The sequence below is a fragment of the Colossoma macropomum genome, unplaced genomic scaffold (genome assembly GCF_904425465.1).
Source record: "Colossoma macropomum unplaced genomic scaffold, Colossoma_macropomum, whole genome shotgun sequence".
NCBI lineage: Eukaryota > Metazoa > Chordata > Actinopteri > Characiformes > Serrasalmidae > Colossoma > Colossoma macropomum.
Window position 1 is genome coordinate 9,002,106 of NW_023494791.1, and position 23,017 is coordinate 9,025,122.

The 23,017-nt window shown below is 40.7% G+C and overlaps 1 protein-coding gene across 2 annotated transcripts in view; it reads left to right on the forward strand.

The window, feature by feature from the left end:
- ubr2 (ubiquitin protein ligase E3 component n-recognin 2) overlaps positions 1–22,171 on the forward strand; it is a 38,310-nt gene extending 16,139 nt beyond the window's left edge. The window contains exons 11-47 of one of the 2 annotated variants that reach the window (XM_036573790.1): positions 1,330–1,428; positions 3,143–3,306; positions 3,602–3,701; positions 3,815–3,943; positions 5,625–5,808; positions 5,908–5,969; positions 6,056–6,166; positions 6,267–6,332; positions 6,776–6,898; positions 6,993–7,056; positions 7,853–7,977; positions 8,439–8,491; positions 8,595–8,697; positions 8,917–8,965; positions 9,219–9,373; positions 9,641–9,743; positions 9,829–9,938; positions 11,478–11,558; positions 11,643–11,824; positions 12,293–12,498; positions 13,182–13,275; positions 13,433–13,591; positions 14,350–14,441; positions 14,554–14,632; positions 14,716–14,864; positions 15,006–15,061; positions 15,188–15,284; positions 15,399–15,466; positions 15,708–15,843; positions 16,556–16,652; positions 16,858–16,988; positions 17,149–17,257; positions 17,418–17,474; positions 18,017–18,094; positions 18,790–18,960; positions 19,108–19,209; positions 20,218–22,171. In XM_036573790.1, the coding sequence (XP_036429683.1) occupies positions 1,330–1,428; positions 3,143–3,306; positions 3,602–3,701; positions 3,815–3,943; positions 5,625–5,808; positions 5,908–5,969; positions 6,056–6,166; positions 6,267–6,332; positions 6,776–6,898; positions 6,993–7,056; positions 7,853–7,977; positions 8,439–8,491; positions 8,595–8,697; positions 8,917–8,965; positions 9,219–9,373; positions 9,641–9,743; positions 9,829–9,938; positions 11,478–11,558; positions 11,643–11,824; positions 12,293–12,498; positions 13,182–13,275; positions 13,433–13,591; positions 14,350–14,441; positions 14,554–14,632; positions 14,716–14,864; positions 15,006–15,061; positions 15,188–15,284; positions 15,399–15,466; positions 15,708–15,843; positions 16,556–16,652; positions 16,858–16,988; positions 17,149–17,257; positions 17,418–17,474; positions 18,017–18,094; positions 18,790–18,960; positions 19,108–19,209; positions 20,218–20,359 (4,086 nt within the window). In that variant the 3' untranslated portion in view covers positions 20,360–22,171. Of the gene's footprint in view, positions 1–1,329; positions 1,429–1,508; positions 1,608–3,142; positions 3,307–3,601; positions 3,702–3,814; positions 3,944–5,624; positions 5,809–5,907; positions 5,970–6,055; positions 6,167–6,266; positions 6,333–6,775; positions 6,899–6,992; positions 7,057–7,852; positions 7,978–8,438; positions 8,492–8,594; positions 8,698–8,916; positions 8,966–9,218; positions 9,374–9,640; positions 9,744–9,828; positions 9,939–11,477; positions 11,559–11,642; positions 11,825–12,292; positions 12,499–13,181; positions 13,276–13,432; positions 13,592–14,349; positions 14,442–14,553; positions 14,633–14,715; positions 14,865–15,005; positions 15,062–15,187; positions 15,285–15,398; positions 15,467–15,707; positions 15,844–16,555; positions 16,653–16,857; positions 16,989–17,148; positions 17,258–17,417; positions 17,475–18,016; positions 18,095–18,789; positions 18,961–19,107; positions 19,210–20,217 lie in introns of both variants that reach the window. The other variant, XM_036573791.1, reaches the window with a different exon arrangement.
- Positions 22,172–23,017: the final 846 nt, after the last annotated feature.

Here is a 23,017-nt window from a genome sequence, read left to right on the forward strand (position 1 = left end):
CCTTTGCTCTTTTTGGCTGGCTGACTGTAGTAGATCACCCCACAGCTTTGGCTCTGGCTGACCCACCGAAGCCTCAGGATGTCTGCCAGGAGCATTCAGATGTGACCTATAGTACATGCTGAACAGGTCATAGAGCTAGAACCGTAACAGATTATGCTCTGATTAACATCACAAACCCCTCTCAGAAACAGCACAACTTAAGGATTCAGGTCTCCTCGCAGAGCAGGTACTATTTGGGTGGTGGATCATTCTCAGCACTGCAGTAACACTGATGTGGTGGTGGTGTGTTAGTGTGTGTTGCACTGGTCTGAGTGGATCAGACACAGCAGTGCTGCTGGAGTTTTTGAACAGCTCAGTGTCACTGCTGGACTGAGAATAGTCCACCAACCAAAAATATCCAGTGTCCTGTGACCACTGATGAAGGACTAGAGGTTGACCAACACAGTGTGGTGGACTGACAAGGTAGGAGTGTCTAATAGAGTGGACAGTGAGTAGGCACAATGTTTAAAAACTCCAGTAGCACTGCTGTGTCTGATCCACTTGTACCAGCACAACACACACTAACACACCACCACCACATCAGTGTTACTGCAGTGCTGAGAATGATCCACCACCCAAATAGTACCTGCTCTGTGAGGGTCCATGGGGGGTCCTGACCACTGAAGAACAGGGTAAAAGGGGGCTAACAAAGTATGCAGAGAAACAGATGGACTACAGTCTGTAATTGTAGAACTACAAAGTGCACCTATATAGTAAGTGGAGCTGATAAAATGGACAATGAGCTTAGAAACAAGGAGGTGGTCATAATGTTATGCCTGATCGGTGTATAGTCATAATAGTCATGTTTGATCATTTTCTAACCTCTCTTATGCTTTTGTTTATTATGCCTTTAAGACTGAAATATATAAATGACCTGCGTTCTGACTCGCTGTGAATGGGCGGAGTTAAGCTTCTATAGCCTAAAATAGCCTGGATACTTGTAAATCTGTTGGTTTAACATCACAAAAACAGTGAATTCACAACTAGCTGTTTTTGCAGCTTAGTTTCTGTATCTGGACGGTATGTACTGGGGGTGAATGGTACATTTTGAAACTTAAACAATGTTTACCTACTACATCAAACTCTTTTACTCATAGTGAGAAATTTAGTTTTCCATAAAATGGGCACCTCTGGAGGGTCTAGTTGTTATGACCTCATGCTCCTCACCCATCCTTCTGCATTATAGTCTGTACCACCAGTTTAAGCATGTGGTATAAGTGAAGGATGAGGTGTCCCCTGACCTCTGAGCCAGAAGATGAATGTGCCCCCCCACTTTCCCTTATCATTTAGAATTACCAGCGCCTCCAGACAGATTTTATGGAGGACGATCACGAGCGCTTAGTGTCAGTGACCTCTCTGTCAGTGCAACTCTTCACCGTCCCCACCATGGTGAGTACCTTCACCCCACACACTCTTCCTCTCTTCTGCCTCTTTCTCCTCTCCTCCGCTTGCCTCGCTGCTGCTGGCAGAACTATGAGCGCTTGCAGAGCGACTACGTGAAGGATGACCACGACAGGGAGTTCTCCGTCACTGACCTGTCTGTGCAAATATTCACCGTGCCTTCCCTGGTGAGTACACACTAGAAGAAGCTTCCGCAGTGATGAAAACCCTAAAGACGCTTGTAGCCACTTGTATTTTAAATGTTTAAACTTTCTTCATTCTTTTTGAATCGACTCATGGGTAGCTACTTGAAGTGATTTTCTGTAACTAGGTCTATGCCTGGCGATGAATAATCGAGTCACCATGGTAACAGCCTCAGTGATGGTAAATGATTTTAGAGTAATCGATAGCAAGACTGCAGTATTCCCCCATGTCGACATAAGAAGCTGAACTTGTAAACATATTGGGTGATGTGATATCCTACATTAATATCACATTTATTGTACCTAAACGACTTCAATGTGGGTGAAAAAACACGTGTCAGCTCTTATTCATCAAGCGAAACGAGTCGTTTCAAACAGCCTGTGGCGTAATGGCTTCAGAGAATAAGGCAGGCTAAGCTAAGCGGTCTCAAACTCTCAGATGGTAAAGTTTGTGTCACTTGCAATTTTGTTCTTTGTTACTAAATTATGTGGCCAAATTAAAGATGACCATATACTACAATGACAACCTTCACTGAACTGCATTATATTATGTTCTTTTTGATCAAGATTAGGATTTGACTTGCATGGTATCAGGGACTGTCACAAAATAACAGGACGACTTGGTAAACAGGGTTCGTATGGGTCCTGGAAAACCTGGAAAGTTATAGAAGGCAAATGTGCCAAAATCCAGTACTGAATTGCCCTTAAAAAGTAACAAAATTGAAAAATGTACTTAAAAGTCATGGAAAATATTAGCATGAGTTTCTGTAATTGTTTATTTCATGATGTTAAAACACAAACTTTGGTAGTGACCTTTAATAGATTTTTCACAGAACCTGTAACTTCACCCATGTATTTCTCATGACCTTACATTTTCTTATTTGTGGGATCAGGTACTGTGCGCATCATGTCTTTTAGCCTGGGCAGTCTTTTAGCTAGTAGCATAGGTATATCAGTCACAGTCACACTAAATTAAGTCGAAATGCCTGGAAATGACAACTACAAGGACTGTCTTTGATAAGACAAAATAAATAAGCATAAGGTGGGATGCCTTTACTGCATGAATACTGAAAAAAATCTGACATTGAAAATGTTGGTGAGTCTGCCTTGAAAGCCTTGAAGAAAACTAAAGAAAAGCCGTGAAGTCAGCAGTATTGTTAATGAGTACTGCTAGCTTTTTAACACCACCATTAGTGTCTTCGTCTGTGATGTTAATGCATGTTAATACGTGAAGTTAAATGTTACCGTCCTCTAACAGCCCTTATGTTGGGAACGCATACTTTTGTTTTTTTTAAGCAGGTTTTAATTTTAATGATTTTACTGATGAATACACAGCTACATAGAAAGAACGGAGTATATTGTATTTCATAGCTTTTCCAGGCTGTAAACTATTTGAGTTATTTGTGACTAAAGAGGATTCGGAAATGTATTATTTATTTTTGAAGTTTTGGAATTTTACTTTTATGCCTTTAGTAAGCAAATTATATGGCAGTTTTGTTACCCCATTTCCCTCACCTCAGGCACGGATGCTGATCACAGAGGAGAATCTGATGACCACTATCATCCGCACTTTTTTGGATCACTTGAGACATCGAGACCTGCAGGGACGATTCCAGTTTGAGCGCTACACTGCACAACAGGCCTTCAAATTCCGCAGAGTCCAGAGCCTTATAGGAGACCTCAAGTAAGAAACAGGCTTTTGGTATAAAACATTAGTTTTTTCACTACAAAAATAAATATATTAATCTATGTGCCAAACATATAAAACAAAATCCTTACAATTATTTATCTATTACTAAACGTTCCTATCTTAGAGTACAGGAAATGTTTACAGCAATCAGGTTTGCATATCTTGTTGGTCATTGAGAACTTATTTTTTTCCTAACTAAAGGTATTGTAGTAATATTTCTCATCCGAGAGTAGTCTGATGTTTGTTCTTGCGGAAGAGTATTGTGCTGACCAAACTTATTTGTCTGCAGATATGTCCTGATTAGCTGTCCAACAGAATGGACTGACAAACTCAGGGAGAAGTTTCTGGAAGGACTTGACGCTTTCTTGGAGCTACTTAAGTGTATGCAGGTAAATTTTGCATTCGCAGTCCGTTTGACAGTGTGGTGTATGGAAAGTCTTGATTGTGCTGCTCCAAATAGACATTTTTCAATCAGGTTTGTTTGTGTATGTTTTTCCTTTAGGGTATGGACCCAGTAGTACGACAGGTGGGGCAGCACATTGAGATGGAGCCAGAATGGGAGGCAGCCTTCACATTACAGATGAAGCTCACACACATCATCTCAATGATGCAGGAATGGTGTGCCAGTGATGTGAGTTCTAACAGACTAACATCAGTGTTTTTCCCCTACCATATAAATTAGTAGGTGGCGCCTACAGTAACGTTAATCAGTTGATCATCAGCCCCCTAATCCCATCAACAATAATTTTTCTTTTTCTCAGCAAACAAAAAGGGACACTGCAGCCACAACAAGCAAAACCCCAACTGTTGTTCATGGTGGTTTAAACCGCCCCCCTTCACATGGTGCCCTTGTTTTAGTCTCTCATTTTCTATACACCAAACCACATTTTAGACCACTAGAGGAAATGGCACAATTTTCGCACCGCAGCGGTGCTGCTGCACCACTTGCAATACACCCTTATGCTAATTAATGTAGACTTTATACAGGGAGTGCACAGCAAGCAGTGCAGCATTCATTGCATGCATAAAGCACAGTTTTATGCTTGGTGTCTCTTGTCGCTGCATGTAAGTCATTTTTTTAGTTAAGAACACTAAAGAAATAGAGCATTCATAATATATGATAAGCAGTTCATTTTATTGCTGCTGTTGTTGTTGTTATTATTAGTATTATTATAGGTAACATAACCACTCTTACTCTAGTGCAAAAACTGAATCATGTCAGAACAAAAGTTATCTATGCAGTTGTGCTTTACTTTTTCAAAGAACTCTTCTGTAATCATTTCTGTTGTGAGAGCGCAAAAGCATATGAATAGCCTTCACGCAAAAGAGTTTTTCATAACACTGGAAGCTCTTACTATCACTGAAATTATTGCCTGCTTTTTGTAAGTGAAGCTTCTGGGTTGCGCTCAGCCAGAATTAACAAGTGTCGTCGTCGTCGTCGTCAACAACACCCTTTGTACTCTGTCACATAAGCTTTTTACCATGACACTCGAGACGCGAGAAAGTATTTTAAGTTGGGGGTGGTGAAATTTTAAGTAGTTATATATGTGACGTGAAAAAGGATGATGTTTATTTTCCTCTTTTATTTATTTTTTGTATAAATTATATCTAGCAGAGGGGAGAGATAACTAATTAAAAATATATATGTAAACGTGTGTGTATGTATGTATATTTGTTATGGATGTCCAACGAATCACATGGGTAACGTATTGTGTCGCACCACACAATAAAACCGCAGATTTAACAGTGGAACGCAGTGGGAGATAATATTTGATAATATTATGATTATTATGTTACATGACCTTTTTAAAAACAATATTAAGCAGCTTTGGGGTTCCGAACTGGTCTGTAACTCAGCACACACTTTCCCTCTTTGCACCTCAGGCTGTGTATGGCTTAGGTTTTTATTATCGTCATTATTATTATTTTTAGCAGTTGCAATAGTCAAAATCTGGTGCTGCAGCACCCTCAGTGCCTCCACTTCCCGCAGATCTGAAGTCAGCGTAATGGTGCGTAGTTGTAATTGGAAGATTTTGTAGTTAAAGTAATAATATGATTATGATATTCCTAAAATGAACTAAGAATAACAAAAGGCACTGGTCTCTGTGAAACAAAGTAGCGCTTGACTGAACTGGAGGGATGGAGACTGTGTATATGCCCTCATGTTGCCCCAGTTGTTTAGTGCTTGCTAGGGTTTGTGGAGTCGAAATTGTGCTCTCTTAGTATTGCTCAGATAGATACCAGTGCTCACTAAACTGTTTGGATTCATTTCCTACTGCGGTCTAACGTTCTGTGTGTGGGTGTGTTTGTAGGAGCGAGTGCTGATTGAAGCCTATAAAAAGTGCCTGACAGCGCTGACTCACTGCCACAGCGGCTTTACTGATGGAGAGCAGCCTATTACTCTGAGCATGTGTGGACACTCTGTGGACACCATCCGCTACTGTGTCTCCCAGGAGAAAGTCAGCATCCACCTCCCAGTGTCTAGACTACTGGCAGGTGAGACACAGACGTTAGAAATACATTCTGTGTGTGTTCACGTATTGCAGATTTTCTAATTCCTTTCTTATTCTTTTTTTTTTTTGCCTTCTTCTTAAGGACTTCATGTTCTCCTTAGCAAATCAGAAGTAGCTTACAGATTCCCTGAACAGCTACCTCTGGTAAGTCATAGTATTTTGTGCTGTTTTTAGTGCAGTTCTTTGTGTGTTGTCTGTTACCAACAGATGTCCTTTGTTCTCTTCCACAGAGTGAACTGAGCCCCCCCATGCTGATTGAACACCCGCTTCGCTGCCTTGTTCTCTGTGCCCAGGTGCATGCTGGGATGTGGAGGAGAAATGGATTCTCATTAGTCAATCAAGTATGGTCTTAAGACTACTGCATGCTCCTATATAAACATATTTATTGTTTACCAATATAAAAGGAATGCAGTCTAACAGTTCTTTTGTTTTGACTCACAGATCTACTACTATCACAATGTGAAGTGCAGAGTAGAGATGTTTGATAAGGATCTCATGATGCTACAGGTTGGCATTGGTCACATACTTTATACACATACTGCCCTGTTTCTTCTAGTGTTCTTTGTTTTAAAGGTCACATTTTTTATGAGTTTGAAATATGTGAACAATGTTAAAATTGGAAAACGGACATGTATGATAAATTATGACCATTTTAATACATAGAACATTTGTGTGGTTTTATGTGGACCTCAAGGGACAAAATAAAACACAAAAAAATAGGTTGTGGGCCTTTCAATGCTGCGTCAAGGTGTGTGCATGAAAAAGGTTCAACGTTAGTTTAGGCTAAGATTTTAACATAAATTAATGTTGCTTATATTAAAAAATCATTTTAGTCATATCTATCTCATCTCTTTTCTGTGAAATATGATTTTTTTTTTAGTGCTGATACTAGTCCTAGTAAACCTGTTATGTGAAATGTCCCTTGTACCTTGGTTTTGTGATGTGACTAGGCGGGAGCCTCCATGATGGATCCTAACCACTTCCTGATGATTGTACTTAGTCGATTTGAGCTCTTTCATATCTTCAGCTCAGCAGACTGCAGGAAAAGATACAACAGAGAGAGTGCCAACAAGGTCTGTGATTAACTTTTTAACACTGCCCTTAAACGTAATTATCTCTGCCTCCCTGTTGTTCACGGTGGTCTTTTGTGTGATTTCCTTGTTCCAGGATGTGGTCCAGCAGAACAGCACTTTGATTGAGGAGATGCTGCACCTCATCATAATGGTTGTGGGTGAGTGCACATCATTATGAAACAAATTAAAGACCCAGGGCTTCATTTATGAAACATTCGTTTGCACATGTCTCATTCTTAAAATGACCATGTGTGAAATTTTACATTTTAAGTGGCACTGTGTAATTTTTTTTGGTTAAAATTGAGAAGCAGCATTAGTGAGTCTGGAAAAAGAGAGGCAATTTCTCACCATTTGAAAATATGATGTATGTGCCCTGCTGTGAGTCACCCTGTAAAGCTTGAACTAATCATTTAAAGGTCAGAGGTGTTGGGTTGGATTTTGCGGGTGTTTTTCAGATTCACATACACAAGTTTAAAAAGGAATCCTGCTTGATATTTAGGTCTCAAATGCAAAATCAGCTTTATACTGATGAAGATATGATGACAGTAGTTGATAATTCAGTTACATATTCAGAAGACGTCACGTTGCACAATGTTCTTCCACACTTTGCATTGAGTTATATGTCACCACAAACCAAGTGTCCAAATCACTAAATCTTGCCGCTGTAAGTAGTAATTTTTATGATAATTTGATGTGAAAATATTAATAGATCCACAGAAGTTTCCATGTTGAAGTACAAACAGCGCCAGTGTTCTATAGACTTACGGAATGTGGTTTGCAAACTTCTTGGTTTTATAAATCAGTTAGATGCAAATGCTGAGAACTCAAGAACAAATTTAGAATGAAATTCAAGTATGTTTTATAAATGAGACCCCTGGACAAGAGCGTTCAGTGTTACAGTGGTAAGCTGTATTATATTGTGTTGCATTGTTTGTGACAATTCTTGTTTTTCAGGTGAACGGTTTGCGCCAGGCATTGGGCAAGTGGAGAACTGTGATGAGCTCAAGAGAGAGATCGTTCATCAGCTTTGTATTCGGCCAATGGCCCACAGTGAGCTGGTCAAAGCCTTGCCTGAGAATGTGAGTAGACTTTTATATGTGCACATTCCTATAACTGCTCTTTTTCGTTATTTGTTTTTGTTTATTTATTTTTTTATGTATGCTCTCTAGAGAATAGTTATTCACACTCTGAATTTCAATGGCTTTTTTTTGGTCTTCAACCAGAAGCTTTGATATGCTGAGTGATTTATCTGATTATTGGAAGCCTGAACCACTGTGTTGGTTAAATGCCTCAACTTGCATGCTTTATTTTTGTGCCTCAACTGCCACCTTGTGGCAACACCATGACATTGCATTTTATTCATCACTTGCCTTTGAAACGTAGGAAAGACTTTACAAGCCTGTCTTTCCATTTCAGATGAACTTGTAGAAGCATGTAATTGTTTGATTGACCTCATAAAGTCTGCAGCACATTATTTGAATTCGTTGTGTCACCCTCTAAAGTGTTGGAAAGGCTTCACAAGTCTGTATTTCCCCCTCAGGAGAATAAGGAGACAGGGATGGAGAGAGTCATTGACAGTGTTGCTTTGTTTAAGTAAGTGTGTGTCTTATTCTTCTTTTTCCTCCTGTTATTGTGCTTTGTGACGAAAGTGATCTTTTATCTGTAGCTGATTTAACTTGTCTTGACTGTCAAACAGGAAACCGGGAGTGACTGGCAGAGGGCTATATGAACTGCGGCCGGAGTGTGCCAAGCAGTTCAATCTCTACTTCCACCACTACTCAAGAGCTGACCAATCCAAGGTACACACCACTCTCAGGCTTGCTGCTTGCATTTTCAGCTGTTCATTTATTGCTGATCCATGAAGACACCAATTGCAAGAATATTAAAAAAAAGGATTCCATTGAAATGTGTAGGCTGTTTTTGTATTTAACAGTCCAAGCACAATAGCTACAAACGTGACAGTGGAAAGGATATTTGTGATTTTAAAAGTTTATTTATTTATTTTTAAATGTATACAGGCAGAAGAAGCCCAGCGAAAGCTCAAGAGGCAGAATGGAGAGGACTCGGGTAAGTTATTCTGGGCGGTAACCTACCTGTGGGGGGTGGGGGGTCCTCAAGGCCCCCCCAGATGGTGCACATTTTTGCTCTATCCATGTGTATTGCAAGTTAGATTGGAGCAAAAATGTAGACTGTCAGGGGTGGGAGGGGGGCCTGAGGACCTGTCTGAGAACCACTGCCTTAAGTGGTTGTTTTAAAGTACAAATCTGAAAGTAACCAATTGAATGCAGCTTGTTGTTCCTCATGTGTGTTTGTGCTGCAGCTTTGCCGCCGCCGGTGCTGCCTCCATTCTGCCAGCTGTTTGCCAGCCTGGTGAATATTCTGCAGTGTGATGTGCTGCTAGGCATGCTGGGAGCCGTGCTGCAATGGGCTGTGGAGCCCAGTGGAGGACACTGGTCTGAGTCCATGCTGCAGAGGGTATGTGTTAGCAGAGGATAATAGGTTAAAACAGTGTATGCAATACTTATGTTTAAATGGGTTAAAAAATTCTCAAGCTTCTTACTGTACGACTGCTGATTTAGTATCAGATTAGTGTAACTCAGTCCATTGGTTCAATTTAGGATCAGATTCATTTACCTCCCTCCATTGATTCTTCAGTAAGAGCCTTCAGTTTGGCATGCTGTACGTTTTATGGCTGCATATCTGAATAGTGTTCAAGAGGTTTGGGTGTGTGTGTTGCTGCAGGTTCTGCACTTGATAGGCATGGCTCTGCTGGAGGAGCAGCAGCAGCTAGAAAGCAGCTCTGAAGACAATGAAGTCACCTTCAATTTCACCCTCAAAATCTCCCGTAAGTTGTGTAGATGTACATACATGCACACAAACACGCAAAGGTCTCGAGCAGATAGTTTAAAGTTGTGTTGCTTGTTTAATAGGCCCTGGCGAAGCTCCCAGCAACACTCCCAGTATCCTGGCTCTGCTGGAGACCCTGCAGAATGCTCCTCACCTGGAAGTGCACAAAGATATGATCCGCTGGATCCTGAAGGTATTTTTTATTTTTTTTGCTGTGTTTTAGTATTTATTATAATATAATATAGTATTATATTGTAAAACATTTTCAGAATCGGAATCTTTATCCGCCATGTACCAGATGCACAAGGAATTTTTCTTGGTGGGTTAGGGTGTATATATATAAATATCATATATATGTGTGTGTATTTATATATATATTTATCAGTACTAATAGGTACTATGTGGGTGGTGGATCATTCTCAGCACTGCAGAAACACTGGTGGTGGTGGTGTGTTGTGCTGGTATGAATGGATCAGACACAGCAGTGCTGCTGGAGTTTTTAAACACTGTGTCCACTCACTGTCCACTCTGTTAGACACACCTGCATTGTTGGTCCATACTGTAGATAAAGCCAGAGACGAGAGCTTATCTCTTGCTGTACAGTATGAGCTAATCATCCTCTAGTCCTTCATCAGTGGTCACAGGATGCTGCCCACAGGACGCTGTTGACTGGGTTAATGGACTATTCTCAGTCCAGCAGTGACACTGAGGTGTTCAAAAACTCCAGCAGCACTGCTGTGTCTGATCCACTCAGACCAGTGCAACACACACTAACACACCACCACCATGTCAGTGTTACTGCAGTGCTGAGAATGATCCACCACCCAAATAGTACCTGCTCTGTGAGGGTCTGTGGGGGTCCTGACCACTGAAGAACAGGGTAGAAGGGGGCTAACAAAGTATGCAGAGAAACAGATGGACTACAGTCTGTAATTGTAGAACTACAAAGTGCACCTATATAGTAAGTGGAGCTGATAAAATGGACAATGAGTGTAGAAACAAGGAGGTGGTCATTATGTTGAGCCTGATTGGTGTATAATCAGCTGAAGATGTGAGCAATTAATATATAGTGTATGTAATGAGTACTGTGCAAAAGTTTAATATAGCAGTATGTGTTTGTGCTTCTTAAAACACAATGTTTCATTAAAATAGAAGTAAATAAACATCCGTACATTAAAAAGAAACAAAATAATTTTGTTTTCAGGAACGTGTAGTAGGATGATATCATTTGACTTAGTTTGAAGAACAAAGTCTGGTTCCAGGTGTTGCCCTAAAACCCAGCCATCACATAGTTATGAAATTCTGTCTCAAGTATACTTGATTTAACGTAATGAAGGATCAGTTGGACAAGCCAGTTATTGGATGATAACTACAAATAAAGGGCTTTCATAAGGAGAAGTCTGGAAATGGTTAAATGAAAACACTGACGTACATAAAATAACTTTATTGAATTCATATTATTTTTATTCATTATAATTTGTGTTTTTGTTTTGACAAATTCTTGCTTACTGACCCAAAAAATACCTTTTTAAAGCTGATCTTTTACACAGTACTGTATGCGTATGTGTATATTTGTAATAGGTTCTTGATGCGGATGCTTCCATGACTTCAGTTTTGCATGACTTGCACTGGCGTCTAATTCTGCTTTCTGTTTGTGCAGTATAGGTGTATTAGTACATACTCAGGGTCTTTTGATGCATTTTATCTGAATTGTCCATTTCTTCCTGTGTAGATGGTGGGCAGCATTAAAACCATGCGGGAGCGCACAGCTGCTGCACCTTCCCCTGAAGGAAGTGGACACTGCCAAGAACAGGTTTGTTTCTGACCAGCTTTCTTCGCCTTTGTATCCTGGCTCACTAGTGTAATTGACTCGAAGTTTACTTTTGTGTTGTTGCAGACGGTGCGGGATAAAGACAAAGCAGAGAGGAAGAGGAAGGCTGAGATGGCAAGACTGCGCAGGGAGAAGATCATGGCTCAGATGTCGGAGATGCAGAGGCACTTTATCAACGAGAACAAGGAGCTATTCCAGCAAAGCCTAGAGGAGCTGGACGCCTCTACCTCTTCGTCACAAGAACACAGGTATATACACTCCATACTCTTAAAAAAAGATGGTTCTTCAAGTGTTCTTTAGTCCAGAAAATGGTTCTATATAGAACCATGAACACTCAAAGAACCTTTTGCATGATTTAACGGTTCTTTGCATCGGTTGTTCAGATTGGGGAGGAGAATGGGGGTGGAGAATGTGCTGTAGATGGTTCTATATAGAACCTTTTAAAAAAGGGTTCTGTATAGCACTAAAAAGGGTTTCACTTTTGTTACAAGCCACAGAACCCTTTTTGCTAAGCGTATAGGGGTTGCAAGACAATTCATTTTTCCTTACTATTTAGAATTCTTAGCTCAGGTCATCAATGAAAAGTATGTTGTAAAAAGAGGCACTGTCCCTTGTGATGTTGTGATGTGACTAGTCAACAAGGTTATGCAAACACTTGTCTAGATATGTCTATCCATTTGAATTCAGTTATAACTGGTTCTCACTCTGTGGTACAGCCCCAGTTCATGGGACAGTGCTCTGGTGTGCGTGGGGCCACGACGGTGGCGTGCAGGCGGAGGCGAGAGAAGGCAGTTGGTAACGTGTATCCTATGTCAAGAGGAGCAGGAAATCAGACCTGACGGCAGAGCGATGGTGCTTGCAGCCTTCGTCCAGCGCTCCACAGTCATGTCCAAAAACCGCAAGAGACCCCCTCACAACCCTGGTAAGCAGAATGTGTAGTTTTTGCAAAAAAAAATGGTGAATCACTGAAAAAACATCGGCCGTGATTTGATTGTTGGAAATGTGCATAATTATAATGCTCATCTTAATTGTAGTCTGCTTTGTATTTGAAAGCTTTCATATTTGTATTTTTTGAATGAAATATATTGTTGTGATGCACCAAAAGAAAAATCCTGACCAAGAACGTGATCATCTCTTGTCTAATGTCCCTCATTGAAACCTTAAAATAGTTCCACACCAGTTTTTCTTTTTTTTTCTTTTTTTTTCCCACCCCGTTGATCTGCTGCCAACATATTGTTATCTTACGTTGTAGGAAAACAAAGGAAGCAGTGTTTTTTATTCATTTATTCTCATTTCCAATATCATTTTATCATTTGAATGATTTAAGTAACGCATTTTGGCACTTTGTTGTAGTCCTATTTTTTATTTTTTTTTTGCTGTTGGCTAAAATTTTCTGCAATTTTTTTCTCTTTCAGCCAAAAAACGAAAGTGCCACTTTTGACCATATTTGGCTGAAGTGTTTTCTGTTCTGATTACTCAGATACTTATAAAATCAACTTAATTAGTAATGCAATCGACAGTAGAAGCTCTATTTTTTTGTTGTTTGGCATTGTTCAGTAGCTGTTTTGTTACCTTGCAGTAATTGACCATGTATGCTTTTTGCAGAGAGCTATGATCCCCTGTTCATGCACCCTGACTTGTCCTTTGGTACACATACGGGCAGCTGTGGACACATCATGCACTCTCACTGCTGGCAAAGGTGAGGAGTTCGAGAACACCTCATACTGATGCTCCCAAGTCAAATTATACTGTGTGCTCTTTTGCTTGAGTTATGCTTCATTGATGCATAGAAGCTTTGAATAGTCAGTGTTGCAGGTGATTGTCTCTGTTAACTTGTGCAATATCTCCTCATGCAGGTATTTTGAGGCAGTGCAGGCTAAGGAGCAGCGCAGGCAGCAGAGACTGAGGGTGCACACTAGTTATGATGTAGAGAATGGAGAGTTCTTATGTCCACTCTGCGAGTGTCTTAGTAACACAGTCATTCCTCTCCTGCCTCTCACCAAGACCTCCTGCAGGTACTTGTGCACGCACACACACTCATGTTGCTGTACAGATCTGAATGTAGGCAACTGTTATTGCATGCTTCATTAATTTGTGGTTTAACAGTGTATATTCACACTGCTTATCAGCAGGAAGGATAAGGACTTAAGGAAGTGTAGGCTTACTCATGTTCCTGTCATGCTGTTTGTGGTTTCAAAGCTTACTCTAGCATCAATATGTGAAGCAAACAGACATTATAGTACATTTTGCTGACTTATGCTCAGTTCACCTCTCAAGCCAATTGAGTGTCCTGAACAGAGCAGGTGATCCTCATGCAGAGATAATGACCATAGTAGGTAGAGTGCTTACAGGTGGGGTTAGTGTATCCATCTAATCTATAGCAGTCCTGAAAAACCCTCTTAAGCTTCACACCTCTGACCTTTCTGTGTGTAGACTGGTAGTCTGTCACGCAAGATCGCAGTGCTGTTATAGCGTACCTGTGAGCACTTCAGATGCATTTTGTTCTGCTTAGGAAAGTGTGGGAGAAAATGTATATTGATCCGTTGTGAATTGTTTTTTTTCCCAAATGCAAAAGTGAATGTCATCATATATGAAGTTTTAGAAATTTTGTGGCTTCCCTGAACAAATATGAGAAAGCTTCTGAATAGTCAAACCTGATTGTTTTTAGTTTTAGAGTAGTTCCACAGGCTTTTACAGGCTTTTATCGACAGCAAACTGAGAGCTTTTTGATCTTGATCAATTTTATTATTGTGTGTTTTGTGTGGTACTATAGTAGTGAGCAACCAGGTCTGTCTCTATGGCTGAATACTACCTCTCAGCAGATCAAAGCCTTGCACTCTGCTCAAAGGAAGGCCAAGCCCACAAGTAAGTATTGCAGTTTGTTGTTGTTGTTTTGCCATTACTGTCAAATTATCGATGATCGTCTTGGAGATGAGTTTTGCTGTGACATTAGCAATATTCTGTTGTGCGTCTTCAGATGCTGCAGTGACAAGTGAGACCCAGACTGTGGAAGACTATCCTCCCCCTGAGGGCTTCAGACTGGACCACACACCAGTGTAGGCACACACTTCAGTTTTTTTTTAACATGTCATTGTGTGCTTCATCTTGGGTTCTAAGCTATCACTGAATGTGTTGTCAGGAACCCCTACTCCAGCTCCATAAAGGAGATGCTGACAACGTTTGGCACAGCGACATATAAAGTTGGCCTTAAGGTGCACCCAAATGAGCAGGACCCTCGTGTGCCTATCATGTGCTGGGGCAGCTGTGCCTACACTATCCAATCCATAGGTCAGTCCACACACACTTCTGTAAAGAATCATTGTAAAGTTCATATTGCAGAAAACAGGCTGCATTGAGGGTTGATATTAATGTTTTTTCACCTAGCTTATGCATTTTCATTATTTTTTCCTCTTGCTGTGTTTTATACAGAGAGATTGTTGGTAGACGAGGAGAAGCCTTTGTTTGGAAGTTTACCTTGCAGACAGGTAATAAGACCAGCCTTAAGATGAAATGGAGCCTTTTGTTGTCAGCCGCTTTTCCTTCTGTATCTTTCAGTATTTCGAAAGAATGGATTTTATTAGAGAACTGAATGTGCTGTGTTGTTTGTATAGGATGACTGTTTACGTTCACTGGCCCGGTTTGGCTCTGCGTGCTGGTCCGTCTCTTCTCTTTCCACTGTGCAGAGTCACTTTATTCGACTGTTATCAGGTACTTTTTCCTGCTTTGTGGTCTTGTTTTTTTCCCTTTCCTGCCTTTTCTGACATTTGCTGTTTAAAGGGGTGTGTGTGTATATATGCATGTTTATTTGTATGTATCCTGCAGCCCTGGTTCCTGATCCCCAGGTGGAGAATTCTCCCTGTATTGTGGATGTGGATATGTTTCATCTGCTGGTGAGATGACTGTCTAAACACTACTTTTCAGAGTAAAATGAATCTGTTCAGAGACCAGGGATAAGACCTTTCTATCTGAAATCGTCAGATTGTGGTTTTGTTTTTTATGCATTTAACAGCTTTGTTCACAGTGCACATGAGTATGGATTTTATTTGATGTATTCCAAGAACGTATACTTTTCAGGGTAAAAAATACAGTAGTGTGACAACCTGTCTCCTGGTGTGTGTGTGTGTTTGTCAGGTGAGCCTGGTACTATCGTACCCAGCAGTGCACTGCCAGGACTCGTCAGGCCTTAGTGTCGATGCTGCTCAGCTTCATCTCCTTCACTTGGTCACTGTGGCTCATCTGGTCCAGATTCTGCTCACCTCTGTACCAGGTCAGAGCACAGTCAAAATTTCTAGTGAAGAATTGCCGCTGATTAACGTCTTCCAAGTTTGTCAGACGCTAGAGGGCACTCCTGAGTGAGTCCAAAATTAATGGGTACCTAAGAAGCTTTTGTGCAAAATTGAATTTAATGAACACTTATTCATTTTTTTTACAGCAAACTGCACTTGTCTACTCAACACAGAACAGCATAAAATATTTCAACACTGCTGTCATATTTTTTTAAATCCAGTTTTGGAACTTTTTAACAGTGCCTCATATTCATTCATGACATCAGTGAGCATGAGTCTCTTTATTCAGCCAATGAACTGATTAGCTCGCCAGCCAATCAGAACTAAGTAGCAGTAATGCTACCGTCCTACTGCACAAAGCCTGTTGGCTGAAGAAAAATACAGATAGTGTAACGTAAGTTTTCTTTGATTTTATTGTAATGGAATACATTCCTCCACTTTCCAAAGGTAAATGAACTTCCTGCATAAATGGCTAGAAAAGTTTTTGTTCTATTTAGCTCTATTCACTCTATTTATTGATGACTTGTTGTGGGCACCCTCTAGTATTTTGCAGTCATGGTTTTGATATCGTTTATCTTTCGTTTATACAGTAATCTACATTTGTCAGTGGGGTATGCTAGTAGTGCTATTTCTGTGATGTTCTGTTATGACTGAGAGGTGGAGGAGGTGTTAATGATCATGGTATGTCCACAGTGGAACTGACCATGGAGCAGGAAAGTGGAGGAGTAGAGCGGGAGGAGGAAGAGAGTGTTGGTCTCCTCTATAACACTCTGAAGACTCATCTTGGCAGGTGAAACAGCACGCTGCGTACTATAGTAAATATAAATGCATTGATGACGCATAATGTGACACTGCAATTCAAAATTGCCTACAGTAACACTCATGGAGCTGTGACTGGCAAGATGGGGATATTAGTGAATGGTCCTTGTTGAGTTCCAGTCACTGGCAAAGCCGTGGAAATGATCTTGACGTGTTCATGTTTGTATTTGTTTTAGTGGCCTACACGAGATGAGCTCAGGGTGGCACCTCTGGCGTTGTGTAAAGACTGGCATCCTGCCCTTCCTGAGGGGAGCAGCTCTTTTCTTTCACCATCTCAGTGGAGTGCCAGCTCCACCTGAGCTCCAAGGTAATCTTATATTTTTGTCACATGCTAGCTGAGCTAGTCAGGATAAAATGTATATAAAGATTCAATCACACATTAAAAATAAACACAATTATTGGCTGCAGTGTGTTTGTATATCTGCGCTTCTTCATTCACAGTCTTCATCTCCTTCTTCTCTCTGTAGCTCTTGGCGCAGGTGAATGGGAGGCTTTATGTACATACCTTTGTCTGCCTCCCAACCTGCTACAGCTCTATTATATTCACAAGGAAGTTTTGGAGCCTCTACTTCAGGGGTGAGACACTGCTTTAGTTCAGAAGTTTTCTGTAACTGCTTAGTGTACAATAACACATGCACATATGTGATTGATGCCTCTGGGAGTTCAGTTTGATGGATGCGTTATAATATTTGTAATGGTTTGACTGACTGCGCCGATTTGTCCTCCACTCCATTAGGTGGTGCTCTCATCCAGTCATGCGTCAGTGCCTCCAGGCTCCTAAAACCCTTATAAGGTTTGATTTTTGATGCATCTAAACCAGGGGTGTCAGACCTGTAATGGGCCAGTATGACTGCAGGTTTTCTTTCCAAACAAGCAAGAGCAGACCTGATACCACTTGTAGGTCTCAGTCTTTAACAACTGATTATGCATGTTCCTGCTTTGTCACACTTACTTGTTTTGTACAGAAATTAATTCTATATAGAACCATGAAAGAACCTCACTCAAATATACTCTATATAGCACCAAAAATCATTCTTCTACTGTGACAAGCTTGACATCGTAACAACAGCAGAACCCTTTCTGGTGCTGTATAGAACCCTTTTCAAAAAAGGTTCTATATAGAATCATCTACAGCACATTCTACATTAATCTGTCATTTTTCTTTTCTGAAGAACCCTGGAAGAACAGCGTAGGAATGAAAACCTTCAACCACGCTGGCCCTTTCTACAGATAAAATTGGACACTCCTTTAAACTTTGAAGAGACATTTTGGACATGCTGGTGGTTTTTAAACTGAATGTTTTTACTAATAAAATATATAAATCTGTCTTTCTAGTTATCCTAGAGAGTCTAATAGGCTTATTGAACTGCCAGAGGACTACAGTGCCCTCATCAACCAAGCCTCTAGCTTCACGTAAGCCATTTTAGTATATTACTGATACAAGATTGTCATCAAAGGATTAGTCCTCTCCGGTCCCTTTCACAGATGCACTTTTATCCAGGTTTTAACAGTAATTCAACAGGGAGGGGTTAAGTGTGAATGCAAGCTGGAGTCAAAATCCCGGTTAAATTGTCACAGCTGTTTACCTGCACAGTCCTTTTCATACATTAGACCTGGGTCACTTACCAGTAATGTTCAAGCTTTGCACTTAAGTGGTATATTACTGGGATGGACACGTTCATACCTGCCTTGAAATTCCCGGTGTACATGACTTGATGTCCTCAGCATTAATGGCCAACAGCTCTTTCAAATAAAGTACAAAATCCTGTGATGTTTTTCTTTCTGAAAACTCAAGTGTAAAAACACAGTGTCGCACATATGTTTTGGGTTGTTGGCCATGCTGCGGGCGTGCAGGAAAATATTTTTGCCATTTCTTTATAGGATCATATATAAGGAACACTCACATGGAGGTTTTGCTCGTGAAACGAAACAAAAAAAAAACTCTTCCGCCTTGTGTTCACACTCGATTATCATTAAATACCCAGGAAAAAGTGCACGTGAAAGGGCCTCACTGTTACCTGTTTAGTACAGGATTTTTTTTTTCTCTTTTCAAGTATCCTTGGTCTGACAAGTTTTCTGATTTGGCTTTTTTTTCTTGCTTTCTCTAGCTGTCCTAAGTCAGGTGGGGATAAGTCTCGTGCACCAACGCTGTGCCTGGTGTGTGGCACAATGCTGTGCTCTCAGAGCTACTGCTGCCAGACGGAGCTGGAGGGAGAGGACGTGGGAGCCTGCACCGCGCACACCTTCGCCTGTGGAGCTGGTGTTGGCATTTTCCTCAGGTTAGAAAGTGTGTCTTTGGTGAATGTTTGTGTAAATGCATGTTGATTCCTGTGTGTAGGGGTGCTCTTGCCTCAGTGTGTACCCACTGTGATTGCTTGTTGTGCTTATAATATGGGAAGCATGTTTGACTCCGCTTTGTGTTGCAGGGTGAGAGAGAGTCAAGTTCTGTTCTTGGCTGGGAAAACTAAGGGCTGTTTTTATGCTCCCCCGTACTTGGATGACTATGGAGAAACAGACCAAGGGCTCAGGTCAGTGATTCAGTTTTTGTGTTTGTGTAAAAATTAGCTAAACTCTATAGCTGCAATTTTATAAGCCAAGTTGTTGGCTTGTATTTCTCTCTATGGTAGTAGAGTGTTAGAGATGGCATGTCTGTATTGATGGGTATCAGTATCAAGACAATATCAGCAGAAAATGCTGGTTTGGATATTGGAGGGGAAAAAAAGAGTGACTCTGATCTGATCCTGTAACAAATCTACCCTCAAATACCACACACATGAAATGAAATGAACCTTTTTAGCCAACTGTGTCTGAACACATCGGAATTAGACCTCCGCATTTAACCCATCCGTACAGTGAAACACCACATTCACACTAGTGAACACACACACTAGAGGGCAATGAGCACACTTGCCCGGAGCAGTGGGCAGCCCTATCCACGGCGCCCAGGGAGCAGTTGGGGGTTAGGTGCCTTGCTCAAGGTCACTTCAGTCACATACTGTCAGCTGAGGGGATCGAGCCGGCGACCTTCTGGTCACGAGGCTGGTTCCCTAACCTCCAGCCCACGACTGTCCCCAATACATTGTGTGATGTCATGATAGCTGCTGTTTGTGTAGTTTGAGCGTGTTGGCATACCTTTTAAGACCCTGGTCATTTAATGCGTCTACAGTATCAGAATTTCATCTGGCTAGGTATTTTAAGTCCTTCACTTAAAATTTGCTCATTTTGAAGTTTTTAAAGAAGGAATGATTGGTATTAGTAATGGCCAATATCCAAAGTTTCAGTAAAGTTTCAAGAAAAAGTGGTATAGTGCTATCTCTAGTGTTTGGTTATGCAGTTTTAGCCATTTTAACTGAAGTGTGTAATTTAAGTGTAGTTCATATGAAACCTTGGTAGATTAAAAAAGGAAAAAAGTTGTATTGGTATCTGTTGGTACCGCACTATGAAAACGGAAAATGTGGTATTGTGCCATCTGTATTTATTACACATTAGGAAGTTTGCCTGTGGCACCCATTTTTCTGTAATTTGTTTTCTCTCAGACGGGGGAACCCCTTGCACCTGTGTCGTGAGCGCTACAGAAAGATCCAGAAGCTCTGGCGCCAGCACAGCATCACAGAGGAAATTGGTCATGCCCAGGAAGCCAACCAGACTCTGGTTGGCATTGACTGGCAGCACCTGTGAGGTCACTTTCGATCCAAGAATTGTTCTGCTAACACCAACCCGGGTATCTGCACATTTTCAGCAGAGGTTGCCACGGCAACACCACCTCTTGCACACTCCTTTCCCTCCTTCCTATTTTCCTCTACTAGAGTGGACGAATGCATGTCTTTTTTCCTTTTCTGTGTCTTTAGGGAGGTGTTTTTCCCCCCTTAGACTTTGTTTCTCCTTTGATATAAATACATATTTAAAAATAATAATAACTATAATGATAAAAAAATGCTATAGCCAAGGTATTTAACTGCCTGCAAAGGCTTCTCTTGCAACATAAATTCTCAGAGTAACTTCTCCATAGGAATGCTATTTAATTTCTGTTTGTCCCAGATACTATTAAATTATTTTTAAGCTAGTCAACTCAAATATCGATTTATTGAACAGGTCTCCAATTGCTTTAAACAACGCTGGTGTTCTCTTTGAAGCAAGCACAATGTTCCTCAATGACCCTTGGGTCTCAATAGTAGCCATAATGGATTGGCGCCATCTTCAGGCCATATGGTCCTGCCCCCCCTCCCCTCCTTTCCCGGTCACTGCAATATCTCTGCTAAGGGCAGCCAGCTACAGAATGCTCTGTGAAATGAATTCAAGCTAATGTGAGTCCTGCGAGTGCCTGGGTTGTCTGGATTTGAGCGCGTGTGCTGAGAGTTTGCGTTTTTGTATGTGTGCGGCGGGCGTGTGTCCAGTGTGATGGATTTCTATGGTTGTCTGTTTACGTGAATTTGATATTTTTGCAACACCAGTGTCAGTTTTTCATCCCACTTTTGTAATGGGTTATTTATGTGTATCTTTACATGTAACTTAAGGGGTGTACCATTTCATCATAGCTGACCTCCATTTTGGAAAAGTCTTTTGAATTTTGCTTTTGTGCTTGAGGAAGTTTATTACACATAGTAACTTCACTAAAGTTTGTTTTTCTTTACTCACACCCCCCCAAATCTGGCAGTTTTAAGCGTTTGACCTGCAACAGCAGAGTTGTTCTGAAAAATGAAATCCTAACAAGTCCTACAGATGTTACAGATAAACTAACGACGGAAAATCATGATTTGCCCTCGGATGGACACTCCACCATGTCTCAGCATCAGGTTTCTAATATTAGCCTGTGTGTGTGTGTGTGTGTGTGTGTGTGTGTGTGTCTTTTGTGATGGAAGTCAAGCCAGGAACTTCTTAGCAAATGGAGTTGAACATAAATCATGTTTTGTTACGAGAGAAATTATTCCTATTATTTTTAGACTATGTCTAAAGGCTAATTCTCAAATTTTAATCTCTTACATAAATTGTTTTCTTATCTTGGAAGCTCAAATAAGAATTGATGAAACAGCAACACGGCTTTGGGTTTATGTAGTGCAGAGTACGACAAAGGAAATGTACATGTACTTTTTAGTGATTACTGGCAGAATTATGGTTGGTTAAACACCAGATGAAATCAAATTTTTTTTGAGAAAAAGATCCTGTTCTCTCACAGGATATGACATTGGAAGCTCAGACCATGATGTTGAAAAATGGTGCAGTGTCCATTCAATCAGAGGACAGTTCTCACATAGGATACACACACACACACACACACACACACACACACACACACACACACACACACACACACTCAACAGGGTTCCCTGGGTTTCAGTGCTCTCAAAGTAGGCATGTATCCTGACACTTCTCGTGTTGCAGTTGCATCAGTATACGACATCAAAGACATATTTGTTAATATGTGAATTATTGTATAAATGGGTACCTTGTATTATATTGTAAAACAAAAATTAAATAAATAAGAAAAGCTAAGAGACTGTGTTGCTTTAAAGAGTGTACATGATTGTGTGAGAGTCTACTTGCACAGGTACTTATCCATACAGGTAATTGAGTGGGCTTAAGAGCTTGGCCAGGTGGGCTTATAGGTTGTATGAGTAATGTAATTGTGTAGAGAAGTGTGTGACCCCATTAATTATAACCAATTTTGCTGTCTACAGCTCTTCTCCAGCATGTCCCAGTTCTGTCAGATCCTTTTGCTCATCCAGGAACGCTGCAATAAAGAGGATTAAAGAGCCACAATGAAGCTCCAGTCAGGTTGAATGAAAGTTAGTCATATCCCAGGTTCTTCACTTTGTTTGGCAGAGTGTTAACAGCAGTTTGAAGAGGTATGGCCAACTTAATGTTTTACGGAGTTGGTTTTGTATCTACACTCCCTGGCCTTTTTATCAAGTATCGATCTTTTAAGGGACCAACATACAGCCACTGCTGACCAATTACTGATTGAGTACAGGACCATTCTCAGCACAGATGAAACCAACATCAGGGCTATCACATATTTTGGAAAACCTGAAAGTTTATAGACTAGATTTCCAAGCATAGAAAACTCAGAAAATTGGTAAAATGTTCTGGAAAGTTGTAAACTTTAAGCATTAAGCTGCCTAATTAAGCCACTTCTAATATTTTAGTAGAACTTGTGATTAAATAACAATTGGTTGAGGAATGGTTTATGTTCTTGACTTTAATGTTAATGATATCAGCGGCTTGTAAATTGTAAGTATACCTGATAAAATGGTTGTAGGTGCAAGGTAAGGGTACCTAATTAACTGGCAAATCATAGAGTATAGTCTGCTACGCTGTCAGCAAGGAAGAGATAGTCAG